At 39.1% G+C, this 13,029-nt stretch overlaps 1 protein-coding gene and 1 pseudogene across 2 annotated transcripts in view; both read right to left on the bottom strand.

Annotated features, from left to right (window-relative positions):
- Tlk1 (tousled like kinase 1) overlaps positions 1–13,029 on the bottom strand; it is a 180,307-nt gene that overhangs the window by 101,067 nt on the left and 66,211 nt on the right. For both annotated transcript variants that reach the window (XM_004660356.2, XM_045146895.1), the window contains exon 2: positions 12,836–12,954. In XM_004660356.2, coding sequence (XP_004660413.1) covers positions 12,836–12,954 — 119 coding nt within the window. The remainder of the gene's footprint in view (positions 1–12,835; positions 12,955–13,029) is intronic.
- On the bottom strand, positions 8,151–8,551 carry LOC105944131 (annotated as a pseudogene).

Genomic DNA, 13,029 nt, shown 5'->3' with positions numbered 1-13,029 from the left:
ACCCATTTTCAATAATAAGGAGGGTCTAATGGGTGGGGGTAGATCACAGATGAGCCTAAATAATGGTACCAAACTGCCTGTATTTACTGAAAAGAAAACTAATAAATTAAATTTAAAAAAAAAAAAAAAAAAAAAAAGATTTGGGAATTAACGCCTCCCCGAGGTTGTGTATTGTTGGGGTGGGCTTGTGGGTGTTATAGCTAGTTTCCCCTTGCCAGTGTTTGGCACACTCTCCTGTTACTGTGGTCCACCTTATGATGGCCAGGGGGTGATGTCCAGCCTCTCCTCATGCTATAGTTTCCCCCTGCTTTTGTGGAGCTTCCCCTCCAGTCTGTAAACCAAAATAAATCCTGTTTTCCTCAAAGCTAATAAAAGAAATTGAGAGTAGCATTAATATATGGGCATAAACATAATATAGAGAGCATTTTGGTGTCATAAGCCAGATAAAATGAGTAGTTTCCTTCTAGGGCTCATGACCTCCCCAGCCATAGGCATTTGATTAGGTTTTCAGTACATGTAGGAATTCTCTCCCTGGAGCAGGCCTCAAATCCAACCAAAGAGCAGATTGTTTCCCCCATAACCAACACAACACCATTATACCAGTTGGTATATTTAGCCCAACTTTACATGGGTCTTGGGGAATATAATCAGAAATAGAAACTGGAATCAAACTTAGTACAGGCTTTGCAAGCAGGCCCCCTTAACTACTGAGCAATCCCCCTAGCCTCAAATTTTAATTTCTGATTGTTAACTACTAGTATATAGAAATAAACTTGACTGCTATATATTGACCTTGCTACATTCGCTTCTAAATTCTAATAGGTTTTTGTATATATTTTCTGATTTTGTAAGTACATCATTATCGTGTAATAATTAGATTTTTACAACCCTTTTAAAAAAAAAAAAAAAAAAAAAAAAAATGCCAAAAATATTCATTGGCGATAAGACAGCCTCTTCAGCAAATTATGTTGGTAAAATTGGATATATATCTGTAGAAGGATGAAAATAGATTCTTCTCTCTCTCCATGCTCAAGAATTAAGTCCAAATGGATTAAAGACCTTAACATCAGACCTGAATCTCTTGAAACTGCTAGAGGAAAAAGTAGGGAAAACCCTTCAACATATTGGTCTTGGCAAAGACTTTCTGAATACAACCCCAATTGCTCAGTCAATAAAACCACAGATTAATCACTGGGACCTCATGAAATTACAAAGATTTTGCACTGCAAAGGACACAGTGAATAAAGCAAAGAGGCAACCTACAGAATGGGAAAAACATCTTCACCAGCTACATATCTGATAAGAGGATTAATATCTAGGATATACAAAGAACTCAAAAAGTTTAATAAGGAATCAAACAAGCCAGTCCAAAAAAAAAAAAAAATGGGCTATGGAGCTAAATAGAGCATTCTCAAAGGAAGAAATATGAATAGCATGTAAGCATCTGAAAATATGTTCTACATCACTAGTCATCAGGGAAATGCAGATTAAAACTACATTGAGATTCCATCTCTCTCCTGTCAGATTGGCTACCACCATGAAAACAAAGGATCATAAATGTTGGTGGGGATGTGGAAAAAGAGGGACCCTTCTACACTGCTGGTAGAATGCAATCTGGTCCAGCCATTGTGGAAATCAGTGTGGAGGTTCCTAAAACAGCTAAAGATTGATCTTCCATATGACCCAGCTATAGCACTCCTAGGCATATATCCTAAGGACTCATCTCATTTCCTTAGAAGTATGTGCTCAACCATGTTTATTGCTGCTCAATTTATAATAGCTGGGAAATGGAACCAGCCTAGATGTCCCTCAACAGATGAGTGGATAATGAAGATGTGGCACATTTATACAATGGAGTTCTACTCAGCGGTAAAGAAAACTGAAGTTATGAAATTTGCAGAAAAATGGATGGATCTGGAAAGGATTATACTAAGTGAGGTAACCCAGGCCCAGAAAGCCAAGCACCACATGTTCTTCCTCATATGTGGATCCTAACTACAGATGATTGGGCTGAGAAAGGAAAGGAGGAGGGTACTTAATAGGTTGGTATTGTATAAATGTAACTACAATGATTGAGATGGGGATGTAATATGATGGAGAACGGAATTTCAAAGGGGAAAGTGCGGGGGGGGGGGTGTATTACCATGGATATTTTTTATAATCATGGAAAATGTTAATAAAAATTGTGAAAAGAAAAATAAAATAAAATAAAAACTACAAAAAAAATAAGGGTTATCCCATTTGTCTGGTACTAACTTTACTCTCTGTTTAAGAATGTGCTTCTCTTCTTCAGATAGACACAGATTCTAAGGAGAGAACCACCCCATCATACCTCAATAGGGCCCCTGCTGAAACTAAGAATAATTGGTGAAACAAGCAAAGGTGCTGGGTTTTTTTTTTGGGGGGGGGGGGTTGTTCAATACATGTTTCTTTTTTTCTGAATTTTTATTAACATTTTCCATGATTATAAAAAATATCCCATGGTAATACCCTCCCCCCACCCCACTCTGAAAATTCCATTCTCTATCATATCCCCTTCCCCATCTCAATCAGTCTCTCTTTTATTTTGATTTCATGATCTTTTCCTCCTCTTATGATGGTCATGTGTAGGTCGTGTCAGGAACGGTGAGGTCATGGATATGCAGGCCATTTTGTGTCTGGAGGAGCATGCTGTAAGGAGTTCTACCCTTCCTTTGGCTCTTACAAGGGTGCTGTTTTTTTTGGTGAACCAGGTACCAGCAAAAGGGTAAAGGAGATCGACACAGAGAACAATCAACTCCTACCAAATCAGATATCCCGAGACACAGAGGCCCCCAACATCTCATCACTGAAGCAGACCAAAAATGAACCCAACATGGCTCAGCGAAATTTTGCGGAAGAGTGAGCAGAAAGAATGTCAGAGCCACACATTGGGTTTTGATACGCAGACGTTTCTCCTACCCATAGCTGTGCACTAACTCCATATGCATGATCCATATATCTCAACAAGGAGGGGTCAGGGGGAGGGGGTAGGACATGGATGAGCCTAACAATAACTTGACTGTATTCACTGAGTACAAAACTAATTAATAAAAAAATAAATTATTTTAAATTTTTTTCATGAACAATTTTCTTTTAAATTGTTTAATAAACTTATTTATTTAAGAGACACACAGAGAGAATGGGAGTGCTAGGGCCTCCAGCCCCTGCAAATGAACTCCAGACACATGTGCCACCTATGCATCTGGCTTATGTGAGTCCTGAGAAATCGAACCTGGGTCCTTTGGCTTTGCAGGCAAGCACCTTAACTGCTAAGCCATCTCTCCAGACCAAAATTTCCATTTATAATACTGTAAAGTATTATATCAGAAATAAATGTAAATAAAATATAAGATCTACACAAATGTAAAGACAATTATTTTTACAGATAAACTTAATAAAACTGCATTACTAAAATTAATCTAAATATTTACTGAAATTCCTACCAAAACTGATTCTTGAGCTGGAAGAAATTATCTTTCTTCATGCCAAAAGGTGCTTGCTAAGCAAGTTGCTGAGCAAGAAAGAACATCAGCATTCCTACTCAGTTGTGAACCCTGTGAACTTCACACCCAACCTGCAGGGCAAGCGGTGTCCACTGGTGCTATAGTGGCAGGAGCGTTATGGGAGTCACCAACTGCTCTCTGGCTGGATTTGACGCCCACTGTATAGGGAAATCCTGTCTTGTACAGTAAGTAAATCTGTGGCTGGGGATCAAAGCTCTGGATGGAACATAACACTGCAGTTATGTAACTGCAAAACTACCTTCTAAATATCCATGTATGTTCCATTGATGGATACTATTCAGAGCCCAGAACACAGAAGTGTCTTTATACAAAGGGTAAAGGTGATTACAGAGCTATGCAGATGATAAAGTTACAAAGAATAAGTGACCACTTTGTTGTTGCCCTAAACGTGACAGAAAAGGGGGTGTAAAGAATGAAACAAAGATGACAAGTGGGTCTGCAGAATGCTATCTTCTGGATATACTAAATCTGTACACTCACAGGCTTACAACAGATAAGGTTTCCTGTCCTGATTGAAGCTGTCAGTATCTCAACACAGTTGAAGAAGGGGTCCATGAGATCCTATACCTCCCAGAGTAAATAGGAGAAACTGATCATTGCTGGTGGGTGAGCCATGGAGGATTTCCCATTCTCCAGTAATAACTTCCTACCTATGATTCTGCAAATGACTATAATTTAAATAGTGGGTCCAAAAAAAAAAAATCAAACAAGTCATGGAAGTATGGATAGAGGGGTTTTAGTAGGAGGTTAATAGAGTAAGTGGGGGAAATATGCTTGTATGTATGTAAGAACTTGTCCAAAAGAAAAAGAAAGATCCAGAGTCTTTTTTTAGGAAGCTGATCAGCTAACCCCAAGTTATATAGAAATGTAAGAGACCCAGAATATGCAAAACAACCTTTTTCCTTCCTTCCTTCTCTTCCTTTCATCTCTTTTTCTTTCTCTTTCTCTCTCCCCCTCCCTCCCTTCCTCCCACTCCCTCTCTGTCTCTCTCTCTCTTTCTTTCAACACTCTAGTACGGGCCTACCTGGAACTTACTCTGCAGCCCAAGCTGGCCTCAAACTTCCAGCAAGCCTACCACCTCAGTCTCTCAGGTACTGGGATTAAAGGCATGTGCCACCATACTGAGCCAAACCATCTTTAAAAAGAACATTGCAGGAGCTGGACAGGTGTTTGCCTGCAAAGCCAAAGGATCTAGGTTTGATTTCCCAAGCCCCATGTGAGCCAAATGCACAAGGTGGCACATGCATCTGGAGTTCATCTGCTGTGGCTAGAGGCCCTGATATGCCATATTCTCATTCATTCTCTCCCTCCCCACTTCTCTCTTTCATAAATAAAAATAAAGTACTTTTAAAACAAAGAACAAACAATAAAATTAGAAAAAAATATTTACGCTGGGCATGGTGGCACAGGCCTTTAATCCCAGCACTTGGGAGACAGAGATAGGAGGATTGCCATGAGTTTAAGGCTACCCTGTGACTACACAGTGAACTCCAGGTCAACCTGGGCTAGAGCAAGACTCTACCTTGAAAACAAACAAACAAAAAAATTAGAAAAAAGAAGAACGAAGCTGGCAAATGTACATTTCCAGTTTTGAAATGTACTACAAAACTATACTGACAATACTGACAGTGTGGTTTTATATTAAGGAGATGACAGAAATCACAAATAAACTCACACACTTATGGCCCATTTATTTTTATAAAGATCCCAAGACTGTCAATGGGGGAAAAGCAGATTTTATAATAAATGATGATTAGATTACATGAATGAATTTGGGTTCCCCAAACACACACACACACACACACACACACACACACACACACACACACACAAATTCAACACTGAACAAAGACGTAAAGAGCTAAGAGGTTAAAATACGAATAACTTTCTGTATTAGTTTTATGGTGCTGTGACCAAATACTCAAGGAAACACCTTAAACAAAGGAATTATTTGTTTTGGCTCAAAGTTTTATAGAGCTTCAAGGGCTCAAGTCCATGGCTGCTTCTCTCCCCACCTACATGTATTGACTGCTGACCTCATGGCAAACAGAGGAAGGAACAGCCAATTGGGTAAAACCTTCAAAGGCTTACTTACCCCTCCTCCTTCCCCATCTGAGACCTGCTTCCTTCACCTAAGCCCTGCCTCCTACAGTTTCTACACTCTCCCAAAATAGCACCATCAGCTGGGGACCAAGTGTTCTGTATATATTCAAACCATACCAGTGTCTTGTTTTAAAATATAGGTGTACATTATATAACACTGGATTAAGCCGGATACCTCTGATTCTTCTACTCCAATGCATATTTCAGTGAAATGTGCTCCCCTCACTCTCTGAAATAATAACTGGGGGATACCACCAGGCTGAGGAGACAGGGGGTGAAGTGTGTGAGAACCTTCAAGGCCCACAGGCTACAAAACTTGCTGGTGTCAGAAGCAGCTTCCACTACCCCAAAAAAGTAGTCTCTAAAGAAAAAGCAGCCTTGACCAGCTCAGAAATCAGCCTACATGCTGCAACATCCTGAATGCTAAGAATGTGAAGAGACCTCAGCTACAATCAGATTCTCATAGAGGTGCCAGAAAGAGACTTCTCTAGTTTTCCATCATCTCCTTCAAGCTTGTTTTTTGTTTTGTTTTGTTTTTGTCTTTCATTCCTATTTTTAGTGTTGTTTTTTTTTTACTTTATCTCACTTATGAATTAGAGGTGATATTTGAACAACTCTGTGGATATATATATTAAAGCCACAGAGTGGAGTAAGTAGATGGCAGGAGCTTCTTCTGTACAACTCTGAATGTAAGAATGTAACACCAAACAGATCACATTCCCAGAAGAAAGCTGATGGGGGAGGTGAAAAGCATACCTGCAGTTCCAGCCATAACTTGGGATCGGGAGCTGAGCAGAGACCAGTCTGGTGATCCGAGCTGCATAAGTCCACAGCTCTTGCAAGCCTTAACACTCCACGGGGAGAATTTTGTGTAACAATGACTCCTGTAGGACTGCATTGTACATGGAAAAGAAATCTATTTTGTCACTCTACCAAGCACCAAATCTTGGGAGGATGTCTACTGTCTTGATACTGAGCTACTCTGAAGATCTTAACAAAGAACAACCATAACTCAAGGAGTCTGGAGACACTGTGCCACAGCATTTGGGAGGGAGATGGCTACAAAGGGCAGCTGTGGAAAGGAAAAGGGCTGGGCATGGACACACTGACAGAATGAGGTAGCAGAAGACAGGGTGTAAAGGGCCCAAAGGTCAGCAGCAGGACCAGAAAAGAACCTCTTTATGTCACAATTAGAATTAAAATGCCAAGACTATGGAACAAAGAAACAGTATTAGAAGCTACAAGGGAAAAATATCAACTAGCCTGTATAGGCAAACTCATCAGAATAACAAGACTTTTCAGCAGAAACCAAAAAAGGCAAGAAAGCAAAGAAGGAAATATTTCAAAGAATAAGAAATTGTCAGTTAAGATTATTATATCTGGCAAAGAATGAAGACCTTCCAAGAGGTGCCCAAATGAAAGCAATTCATGACCACCAAAGCCAGTACTAGAGAAGATGCTGAAGGAATCCCACACACAAAGGAAGAAGATCAACAGTCACAAACACATGAGATAAAAGAAGAATAAATTTCATGAGAAATAGAGAAATGAGAATTAGAAAAGAATCAAACATGTCTACCTCAAAAAAAAAAAAAGACAACACAATGATGAATAAGGAAATATTTTAAAAATCCAAACCCATCAGGAAAAACAACAAATTCCTCTTGAGATTAACACTGAATGTAATGATGCAATGGTCTTTAACTCTTCAGTTAAAAAATGAAGAAATAGCTAACAGGATTAGTGAATAATGCTCAACTGTGTGCTGCCTGCAAGAAACACACCTTCCTGACACAAGTGCTCATAGAACCAAAGTTAAAGAAAGGATAGATAACAATATATCAAGCAAGCAGAGGAAACAATCTGAAAAAGTAGACTTTAAGCAAATTTAGTCACAAATGAGAAGGTCACTTCATTATAATAAATAGAACAATCCAACAAGACAATCCTAAATATGTACACACTGAATGTTGATATATTCAGTCATAAAAGCCAAACAGCAGTTGGACTTATAGGACAGATAAGTCTAGATTTAGTAATAGTGGGTGAGTTCAATACCCCTCTCTCTTCAATGCATCTAGATGAAACATAATCAACACATAAACTTCAAAGCTAAATTAACACCAAAGAGCAAATGTACTAACACACATTTGCAGAATATGTCACACAACAACTGTGAAATACACATTCTTCAAAAGAGACTATGAAACATTTACAAAGCAGATCAATAAAAAGAGGTATTGCAAGCCACATGTGGTAGCACACACCTTTAATCCCAGCACTCTGAAAGCAGAGGTAGGAGGAGTGCAATGAGTTCAAGGCCACCCCAAGACTACATAGCGAATCCCAGGTCAGCCTGAGCTCCAGTGAGACCCTACCTCAAAAATCAAAAAAACAGGTATTATAGACCAATAAAATAGAACAGAGGATCCAGAAGTCTACATTGATAGAGCCATTTCATTTTTATAAAGGTTCTAAGTGCTAGAGGAAAACATGGCTTCATCAACAAAGAGCGTAGAAAACTAGACATCCACATCTTTTTTTGGTTTTTGGTTCTTTTTTGTTATTGTTACATAAATTAACCCATTTATTGCAAGCCAAGGATGTTTCAGATGATAGGGCTTCTAACTGGTCCTTCAGTTCCTTCAGCCTTCTGATGGCAGACTTGACCATGACAGTAGAAGTTGTGTTATAGGTCTTGGTCCCACCAGCTACCATTTCATGCAGGAACTGCAGTGCCAGATGCCCACAGCCCATTGTTTCATCTTGGTTTTGCCACAGAAGGAGCAAGTGTACTTGGCGTGCTGGCTGATTTCAATTTTCTTCACCATTTTCTGGAGGGAGGCACCACAGCGGACCCCATACTTACCGATGGTGCTCACCTTCTTGGTGCATTTGGCCATGTTGCCTGACCAGAGCCAGACCACAGAGAGCTACATCCAAGTGTTTAAGAATGAAACTAGCCGGGCGTGGTGGCGCACGCCTTTAATCCCAGCACTTGGGAGGCAGAGGTAGGAGGATCTCCAAGAGTTCGAGGCCACCCTGAGACTACATAGTGAATTCCAGGTCAGCCTAAGCCAGAGAGAGACCCTACCTCGGGGAAAAAAAAAAAAGAATGAAACTAGATGGGCTGGAGAAATGGCTTAATGGTTATGGCATTTGCCTGCAAAGACTAAAGACCCAGGTTCAATGCTCCAGGACCCACATAAGCCAGATGTACAAGGTGGTACATGCGTCTGGAGTTCATTTGCAGCTGCTGTAGGTCCTGACACACCCATACTCATTCATTCATTTTCTCTCTCTCTCTCTCTCTCTCTCTCTCTGCCTCTCTCATAAATAAATAAACAGAATGAAACTAGATCCCCTTTTTTAACCCCTGTTAAAAAAAATCAATTTAAACATGACAAATGTGCAATGTGTGTGCAAACCTATACCTGCATACTTATACGTGCCCCCCCCCCACATACATACATACATGCACATACGTGAGGATTTTTTGAAAGGGACTCCAATAACTCAAGAAATAATATCAAGAACTGACAAATTCAATTTTATTAAAATTAAAAATCTTGGGGCTAGGTAGATGGCTCATCAGTTAAGGCAAATGTCCAAAGACCAGGGTTCAATTCCCCAGCACCCACATAAAGACAGATGCACAAAATGGTGAATGCATCGGGAATTCATTTGCAGTGACACTATGCCCTGGCACATGAATTGTCTCTTTCACTCACTTTCTTGCTTGCAAATAAATAAATCTTCTGTTCAGCCTACTGGGTAGGAAAAAATAATTGTTAGCTATTCATATGACAAAGAACTAATGTCTAAATTACAAAAAAAAGTAAAGCAATTAAACACCAAAAAGTACAAATAATCCAATCAATAAATGGGCACATTAGGGCTGGAGAGATGGCTTAATGTTAAAGTGCTTGCTTGCAAAGAATGATAGCCTGGATTTAATTACCCAGTACTCATATAGGGCCAGATGCACAAAGTGGCACATGCATCTGTAAGAGCTACCATTGCAAGAGTAAGAGGCCCTGGTGTGCCCATTCTCTCTTTCCTTGCAAATAAATAAATAAAAACATTTAAAAAGTTTAAAAGATAAATTGGCACATTAGTTGAATAGATAGTTCTGAAAAGAAGTATAGGTAGCCAATAACAGAAGAAAGAATATTGAATATCCTTGGACTGGAGAATTGGCTTAGTGGTTAAGACACTTGTCTGCAAAGCCAAAGGATCCCAGCTCAATTCTCCAGGGCCCACGTAAGCCATATGCACAAGGGGTCGCATGCATCTGGAGTTCATTTGCAGTGGCTGGGGGTACTGGCGCACCCATTCATTCTCTCTCTTTCTCCCTCTTTCTCTCAAATAAGTAAAATATATTTTTTAAAAAGAATATTGAATATCCTTATCCACATGACTCAGAATTCTACTGATATTCCATTTTGCTTTAGTCAAAATGGCTATCATCACAAAAACAAAGCTGGAGAGGATGGGTGAAAAGAAACCCTTCTGCATTGCTGAAGAGAGTGTAAGCTAGTACAGTCACTAAGGAAATCAATATGGAGGTTCCTCAAAAAACTAAAAATAGAACTACTGTATGATTCTGCTATCCGATGCTTGAATACATACCCACATAAAAAAAATCAGCATACAATAAAACTATCTACCTATCTGTGTTCATTGATGCACTATTCACAACAGCCAAGTTGTAGAATCAGCTTGAGTGGCCACCAAAAAAAACGAATGGATAAATAAAATGTGATGTAAGTACAATATTTATGTTTAAATACGTGTACAAAAGCAGCATCCAACCATGAAGAACAAAATTATATCATTTACAGGAAAACAGATAAAACTAAAGATCATATTAAGTACACTAAGCAAAAGTCAGAAAGATAAATACTGCATCATTGCCCATATGCTAAATCTACATTTTAAAAATAAAAAAGATAAAAGTAAAAGGGAAGTGATTTCTGGGAAGGGGAAGGCCTCTAAGAGGTGGCAAGGTAACAAGAGATTGTGAAGTAGGGAGTGAATATGGTTGAAGAACATTATATAAGTATGTGAAAATTTTATAATAAAGGACAGAGGAGGAGGAAGAGAATAAGAGAGAGGGAGGGAGACAGGCAGAAAGGCAGAAAGAGGAAGGAGAAAGGAGAAGGAAGGAAGGAAAAGGGAGGAGGAAGAGAAATGTAAACATAAAACTATAAAACACCACAACCAGAGTATAATTGTGGCCCAAGTATAATTGTGGCTAAGACATATCTGTTAGAACATTACCAGTGTCTACAGGCCTACAGATTAGTTTTTGACTTCTTTGTTGAGTTATTCTACAGTATTTACAAAGTATTTACAAAGAGGGATAGTACTTCAGTGATTTATTCTTTCTTAGAACTCAACCAAAGACCAAAAATAGAATTTACGTTGTAATAAAAGGATATCCATTCCATCTTACAATTACAACATGTCAACTAGATCCCTTCATTGAGTCAAAATATTTTATCTAATTTTATTGATTTTATTTTTCTATATTTTTCTATATTTCTTATTGCATCAAATTAGGAACTTCATTTTTCCTTTGTTATTCATAAATTATACTCATCTATGCTGAAGAAAAAAAAGAAGGGGGAAAAAGTCCTAAAATGAAGAAAACAAATGAAAAACCCTATGTTGCATGCAGTCCTGTGGGAGAGAAGTCATCAGTGGAGATAACAGTGGACACTACAAGCCTTAAGTATGCCCAACCAGCCAAATGACAACACGGGTACAATAGTAGTGTGTCTGTTATGGGGGAAACCAACCGCTCTCTAATTGGACTGGAGGCCTGCTCCATGGGAGGGAATACATGCCTAGTACTGAAAACCTGAACCCTAGGGGTATAATGCCTGCTGGTATCTCGCTAAATGTATATAGATAGTATGCTCACCAAACCACCCGGTAAGCACTTTTGTTAATGTTCATTTCCATAGATTAATGCTACTCTCACTTTCAGTTAGAGAAGCTTCTCTTTTCAAATGGCAGTGACCTCTGGGATGACTCAAAAAGCACCATAGTGCTGAGAAGCGACAGAGTGAGTGCTCAGCACTGAAACATCTCTATCACAACTTCCAAGGCTCAGGGTCCATTACGGAAGAGGTGACAGAAAGAACATAAGAGCCAAAGGAAGCGTAGATTTGCTTACAATGCAATCTTCCAGACACAAAATGGCCTGGATATTCATGACCTTGCGGTGCCTGGTACTACCTACAGAAGACCCTCATAATTGGAGGAAAAGATAATGACATCAAAATAAAAGAGAGACTGGGCTGAAGAGATGGCTTAGTGGTTAAGGTGATTGCCTGCAAAGCCGAAGGACCCAGGTTCGATTTCCCAGGACCCACATAAGCCAGATGCACATGGTAGCATGCATCTGAGTTTGTTTGCAGTGACTAAAGGCCCTGGAACACCCATTCTCTCTCCCTGTGCATCTTTCTCTCTCTCTCAAATAAATGAAGCACTGTTTAAAAGAATAGAATAGAATAGAATAGAATAGAATAGAATAGAAGAGAAGAGAAGAGAAGAGAAGAGAAGAGAAGAGAAGAGAAGAGAAGAGAAGAGAAGAGAAGAGAAGAGAAGAGAAGAGAAGAGAAGAGAAGAGAAGGGAAGAGAAGAGAAGGGAAGAGAAGAGAAGAGAGACTAATTGAGAGGGCTGGGAGGGGATATGATGGAGTGGATTTGTGAAGGGGAAAGTGGGGGTGGGGAGAGACATCATGGTTTATTGTCTATAATTATGGAAGTTGTCAAGAAAAAGTTTTTAAAAAAAAAAGAAAAAGAAAGCAAAGACAATGTTCATGTATGGTAGACAGGCACAATAAAGTCTATTCACTAATCCCAAGAAACTGTAAGTATACTGCCTTACATGGCCCAGTGGCCTATGCAGATATGTTAAAAAGGAATGACACTGAATTGGGGATTTTACCCCAATTATCTGAAAACCTAATCTAGTAGCATGTATAAGCATGCAAAAGGCCCTGAGCTGAAAAAAGAGAAAGAAAACAATAGGAGTTATAAATACTGACTTTATTTTGTCTATACATTCTAAAAATTATTAATAAGTTGCCATTAAACACGTATGCAAGGTTTCTTTACAATATATTTTAAAGTACTTAATATAAAATACTAAATAAAGATTAAATTTTACTCACTTTGGCTCCAACACTGCAACTGCCAGTGCTGCCGGTGCTGCCGCTTGCAACGCCAGTAAACCTAGCTTCCAGCAACTCCTGCCTCCTTGGATCCAGGCTATGAAGCTCATCCATTGTACCTATTAAGGAAAAATTATACACATATATATGTGTATGGACACACACACACACACACATATATATATAAATACACA

This window comes from Jaculus jaculus, chromosome 4 (genome assembly GCF_020740685.1).
Source record: "Jaculus jaculus isolate mJacJac1 chromosome 4, mJacJac1.mat.Y.cur, whole genome shotgun sequence".
In the NCBI taxonomy this organism is placed as follows: Eukaryota; Metazoa; Chordata; class Mammalia; order Rodentia; family Dipodidae; genus Jaculus; species Jaculus jaculus.
Note: the sequence above shows the minus strand (reverse complement) of the source record. Positions and strands in the feature narration are given on the sequence as shown.